At 37.6% G+C, this 6,542-nt stretch overlaps 1 protein-coding gene across 1 annotated transcript; it reads right to left on the bottom strand.

The window, feature by feature from the left end:
* Positions 1-1,474: 1,474 nt before the first annotated feature.
* On the bottom strand, positions 1,475-5,870 carry LOC104941622 (filamin-B-like; the record flags this gene model as incomplete). Its single annotated transcript, XM_010766753.1, has 6 exons — positions 1,475-2,866; positions 3,390-3,596; positions 4,118-4,336; positions 4,723-4,899; positions 5,488-5,620; positions 5,813-5,870. Coding segments are annotated over 6 exons (982 nt in total), but the record flags the coding sequence as incomplete, so codon positions are not given.
* Positions 5,871-6,542: the final 672 nt, after the last annotated feature.

The following is a 6,542-nucleotide window of genomic DNA, read 5'->3' as shown; positions in this document are numbered from 1 at the left end:
AAAACGTCAATTACCTCTTAAATTTGTGTCAACCACAGACCTTATTTCGAGCTATTTTCCAAAACCCTATGGAAAAAATGCATTGCTTTTTGAGGAAGGAACCGGAAGTGCTAAAAATGCTAACTTACTTCCGGGTTTTACGACGCGTCACTGCGGTTCTAATCTTCTTGGTCGAATGCACTTATTGTAAGTCGCTTTGGATAAAAGCGTCAGCTAAATGCAATGTGATGTAATGATGGGATATTATGTTAGATTTTTATAAATAATGTTTTTTTTCTTACTATATAGCTTAATAAGACACTTTTTTTAAATGAAATACTATACTATTATTGTTTCATTGCATTTTTTCAAATGATGCCTTTTTATGGCATAGCCTACACAGAAACAACTGAAACGTTGACTTTAAATAAATGTGTTATGTCAACAAATTAAACATCATTTTATTAAGTTTGTTTAAAGCAATAATGTTAAGTTGAACCTTTTCTTTTACTTAATATTATTGCTTTCAACTAACCTGTGACGAAGATAACTTTGTCACTATGGACTGATGGTTTCGGGCCTTGCATATATGCACATTTGTATACAATTTATTGATGTAGTGTTTATTGTATTTTATATTGAAATGTATTCCCCTTTCCCCTTGTCTGTTGCCGTTGATTGTGTGCACCTGGTGCCCTGTGTTGTCTCCATCCCCCTCACCTGTGTCCTGTTGGGTTGTATTTGGATGTTATACCACTGCCTCCTTGCTTGGTCAGGCCGCTCAATTGTCGGCTTCACGTAACCTAATAAATACAGTTATGTGTAATTTGTTGACATAATAGCCTACATTTAATTAAAGTCAACGTTTCCGTTTTATCAGTGTACTATACATTTTTCATGTCATACTATGAATTTTTAAAGCATAGGCCTACTATTCTTTTTTTCCCCAACACATTTCTATGATTTATGGCATAATACTATACATTTGTAAGGACATACTATAAATAGTATCGATTGCATATTTATTACATTGTTACTGTAACATAAATACTCTTATATATTCATAGGATCTTTGGGGAAATGATGTTCAGATATTTTAGTTAGTTTAGTTACTGTATTAGAATTAGTATTTATTACTATTTAAAGTGTACTAGACTATGTTTTTATTTGTGTGATACTGTACTATGAATTTTAAAAGGAAATTTCAATGGCGTACTATAATATAATTTATAAGGCATGGCCTACATTTTAAGTCAACAACATGAGCTTTATAAGATGTTATCGACCTGAACACAGCATATTGTGACAAGAAAATATGATTAAGAATGCATGAGAACTGGTGTTCACATCTTTTCCTGTATACATCTGTCCCTTGATCAGTTATGTTTTAAGAAAGACATGAATTGTAAATTATATTATTTTATTAAGTTAAAGTAGAATTATATTTATGAAGGATGTTCACAAAGCCAGGAAATGAAAGATAGAAGACAACCTCCTTAGTTCCAGCTGATTTTAATGATCAAATGTACATCATCTCAGGGTTTAGTTTCACATTAAACACCCAATCCCTAATAATAAAAAAAACAAGAAGTCATTTTTTCCCACAATACAAAAATCCTCTCATCCCTTAAGTATCAAAAGTATCAATGATTAGGCAACAACATCGGGGACATAAAGACAGCTCAGATCTGATTGTAGAGTAATATTTTTGCAATTTATGCACTGATTGACTTTGCAGTACAATCGAACACAGAAACACTGGTCAGATCCGAGGAACAGAGTCAGATCTTTTCATGTGAAAAATACAGCAAAGAGATTAACCCACAGATGAAGCACATAATAAAGTAGTAGAAGTGGCAACATTATGTACTTTAGGGATTGTGGGAGCTATAAATCAATAATAAACATCAGTAGTCGTTTACAGTTCGACGCTTCCTGTCGCATCGAGTGCTTTAAAGAAACATAATTCCAGTTCTTAAAATTGAGATGTTAAATCATTTTTTAAATCCACAGCACTCCATTTTGTTGAAAAGGCAACTGACTGGTCAGATAAAATGATAGGATTCAGAAGTCCAGGTTAAATATACCGTATGTCTCATTTTCATTTTGCTCCTGGTACTGTGTAAACTCAAGCAATTGCTGTGTAATTCCAGTCATCTTGTCCAAGTTTGACTCCACCTTTCTGAGCCCAAATCTAGTTTTAACACTTTGGAAACATTTTGTGTTCTCACCAACTAATGTCAAGCCGTCTTAATTTACCAATCATCGTCAAGTGCACAATTTGTCAATTTCAGGTCAGCAAAAATCTACAGATGATAGTTATCTTTCCAAATCAGATCATTTTGACTCCAGTTTTAGGTCAGATTATATTTTATTTAACCTTTTTGCTTCCCTGATTCACTGCACAAAAATGGTCCAACTTACATTCATGGATGTGTTCACTTCTGTTCCTTAACATTTTAGTTTAAAACAAGTGTTTAACACTTTCCTCTCCTTTATCAAGTTTAGTTTTTACCAAGTAAATCAATTGTGTCAGATATACTTGTGATTTGAAATGAACACATCTGAAGGCAAAGTGTACCCCTTTAACTTTGTAAAGCAAGTTGTTTATTGGATGATTATCTGCAGTAGAGTGTTTCCACTCAAACAGGGATGCAAAATGGTTCAGGAGGAGTGACGGTGTGTTTTTATTGGTTGCCTCAGGGGACGTTGACTTGGAAGGGGGAGCCTGGGATGTGGTCGTCGCCCCACTTCACCACCAGGATGTAGCACCCCCGCTCCTTCAGCATGTAGCTCACGTTGTACTGCAGGTTGCCCAGATGTTTGACCAGAACCTCCTCACAGGGGACCAGGGGGCCGAGCACCCCCACCAGGAGCATGTTCTTACCTGGAGGAAGAGGAGCGGAAGTTTACACGTCAATCAATGTTGGTAAACGTGTTTAAGTTTTCGTTCAACTTAGCTTTAATTAGCAATAACTACCTTGGATTGGTGTGTTATTTATGTTATATTTTCCTTATTGCAAATTGTTACTTTAACTTATTTTGTGTACAAAAATGTTTTTTATATATATTTTTTACTTCACATTTTGACTAGCTTTCTATGTTAACATACCTATTTGTATTCTATGGTATTATATTTACATTTCATTTTATTCTAAAAAGGAGCAACTGTTTTGAAACTCATAAATAAAGTATTCTTATTTATTTGACCTTCTTGTATTCCCTGGAATCATGTATGTATCATGTACTCACGCTGCATGTGTGCTAACATATTTTATCCTCTGACTTCAACTGATTGTGTTGTGTTTTGCACCAAACTCTCAAAGCACTCTTAAGATGCATCCTCTGTATGAAAAGTGCGATACCACTAAAGCTAAAGAAAAAATCCATCGATCATGAGCCGTACTTACCGGCCTTGCTGCAGTCGACAGAGAAGTTGCTCCTCTGGCCCACGAAGGCCTTGCTGAGGCCGGGGCCGCGGCTCGACACCTTGCTGGCATCAGAGTCTGTGAGCCGGGGCAAAGCACTCTGGGAGAAGCTGCTGCTGGACCTGACCGCTGGATCCACTGTCAGGGTGGACGTCTCGCTGGCGTTGGTCACATTCACCAGCCGAGCGCCTGAGAGAGGGAGACAGACAAATCAGGTAAGATCGTTTAAATGCTTTGCAGAGCAGGACCGAAAGAAAAGTCATAAGTTGCTCTAGAAAACCAGGACTTTCAATAAAATGAGTCAGCTAGCTTGTGCGAATTTCGATAAAATATTTTTAAAAATATAATTAGATGGAAACAATACCATTTCAGCATAGAATACAATTTTTAATAATAAATAAGGACCAAAACACTTTGTAAATATAAGATTATATTATAAATCAAGAATTTCAAGGAATATATTCAAGGGAGCATATTTCTCACTTTAAAAAACAAAACTATTTAGATGAAAAATAATGTATATAACTTTAGATTAAATATGACATGACAAAAATTTGTAATTGCTTTACAGAAAATAAAGCATTAATGTACACTTACATTGAGTGTATTTTTCTACCGAAAGAAACTCAACAGACCTATTGATTTCAGATGCATATATAATGTTTTGCATTGCAAGTTTAAATTGGATGAGTGCAAGGACGTTCACTGACCTGTGACCTTGGCTTTGAAGGGGCTGCCGGTGATGTGGTTGGGTCCTCCGTATTTAATGCTGATCAGGTAGTTTCCAGGAGCCATGGGGGTGTAGTGCACCTTGTAGCCCTCAGGAACCTCCTTACAGTCCATCTTCACTTTAGATGGCCCCTCGATGGTCACTGCAAGGGCCCCGGGCCCCGCCTTAGTGTTGTTAATGATGAACTCTGACTGGCTACCTGCAAGATTTAAAACAAACAATAACGCTTTGTTAAAATGCAAGAAGTTATTCTCATAGATTTGTCGCCCTATGGAAAAATGCATGTAATGCTTCATACAATGTGTTGGAAGCCACAACATAAAAGTCATATATAAAACCAAAGGCTTGTGAAATAAACAAAGTAAAAAAGTTTATTGCTGTGGGTACATTATAAATCTGTCATTTTTTATTTTCCATTTACAATATACATTTAGATTAGATGATAAAGCCTTGGAGAGTCTGGAAATGTTCAAAGTGCTTTAAAAGTGCTTAAATGTTACTTAAGAGCCTAAAATGTATAATATGGCCCTTCAAAATATATATTTATTCTGATATGAAATAATAACAGACACTAAGCTCTCCCACCTGTGGTTCCTCTCTCCAGCCCCGATCCGTATGCCGACACCAGGCCGGGCTCTCCGGTCTGTCCCGGCTCTCCGACCCGGACCTGGAAAGGACTTCCCGGGATGTGAGAGCCGTTGAACTTCACGTCGATGGTGTGGATTCCGTTCTCTCGCGGGATGAACCGGATAGCGTACTTGTCTGGAGGACAGAGGACTTAGTTATGAGAATTCCAAGTTCTGGCTTCTTTTAGAACAAACTGCACAGCGCTTCCACTTTTTAATCCTGATATACTTCACATATTTTATTTTTCAGAGGAGAAAATGTGTAATTCTTATTCTATGATTATTATTCCTGTACAATGTATTATGTTTTATTTTAGTAGCTTTAGTGTTTTATTTATTTTAATTAAAAAAAACAAATCAATACATCTGATTATTATTTAAGTTGACATATGGCAATATGAAGAAAATCTAAAATTAAGATATTTTCGAGCAAATAACTCAATATCAATATTGTTGGGTTGACCCTTGATGCTTTGAAAAATATTTACACAATAAGGATTTTGATGAATAATAACAAGTAATGTGGAATAAATAAAGTGGGTAATATATTATAGTTATTTCCCAGGCCTAACAGGAAGTATTTTTACTTGAACATTTGTTCTAGAAATATTTTCTAAAAGCAGCTATAGACCAAACTATACTGATAATTATTCAACGCATTGCAGAACAGGATTTTCTTTCACCAAAGATGCAATAAAAAAAAACACTTAAAGCTCACACACACCTTTTTCCAGCTCGGTCACCACACACTCCTCCAGAGCTCCGGAGGGACTGTGGACTTTGGCCTCCATCTTGCCCTGCGCTCCGTTCAGACGCACCGCAAAGGATGCTGGGTGATTCACCTTCAGACCAGACTCCTACCGAGGTCACACACACAGTCAGGGTACAGGGTACAGGGACAGAAAGAGAAACATCAAGGAAGAAAAAAATCAAACACTCCAAAACACAGACACTTCAAAGTGAGTATGTGTTTGTATAAAAGAGTGGAATACCACAAACCTGGCTCTGGTTCTATCATTTCTCTGAACTATATGTTCTTCCACTCTTACCTGAGCTCCAGGTGGTGCAGGTGCAGCAGACAGAGGCAGCCACAGGGTCAAAAAGCATCTGAAGAGTTAAATCTACAGTCGTACAGTGTTATAGTACAGTCTGTTAAATGCACTAAACTGTCTCAGATTTAGTGAGTAGTTTTAGTTGAACCATGTTTTGATGATAATGACATGACTCTTTACATTTGGTACTTAAAGGTCCCATGACATGCTTTTCCGGTTATTACCCGTCCCCTTGGGTGTCATGAAGGTTTTTCTGCATGTAAACGGTCTCCAGAGTCACAAACCCTCAAAGTACACCCTGTAGCGAGTAAAACTCTAACACAGAAAAGACCTGTCTGTGCTGCCCCAGAACGCCTCGTTGGAGATTTCTCTTCCTGGTCCTAGTGACGCAACGCTGCGGAGCTCCGCACACACACTCAGCCTTATCTTTTACACACACACACACACACACACACACACACACACACACACACACACACACACACACACACACACACACACACACACACACACACACACATACAGACAGACAGACACATAGACACACAGACAGACATACAGACACACACACACACACACACACACACACTCTCTCTCACACAAACACACTCTCTCTCTCTCACACACACACACACACACACACACACACACACACACACACACACACACACACACATATATACACTCAGACACACACACACACACACACACAGACAGACAGACACAC

The sequence above is a fragment of the Notothenia coriiceps genome, unplaced genomic scaffold, assembly GCF_000735185.1.
Source record: "Notothenia coriiceps isolate Sejong01 unplaced genomic scaffold, NC01 NC01_scaffold00003532, whole genome shotgun sequence".
Lineage (NCBI taxonomy): Eukaryota > Metazoa > Chordata > Actinopteri > Perciformes > Nototheniidae > Notothenia > Notothenia coriiceps.
Note: the sequence above shows the minus strand (reverse complement) of the source record. Positions and strands in the feature narration are given on the sequence as shown.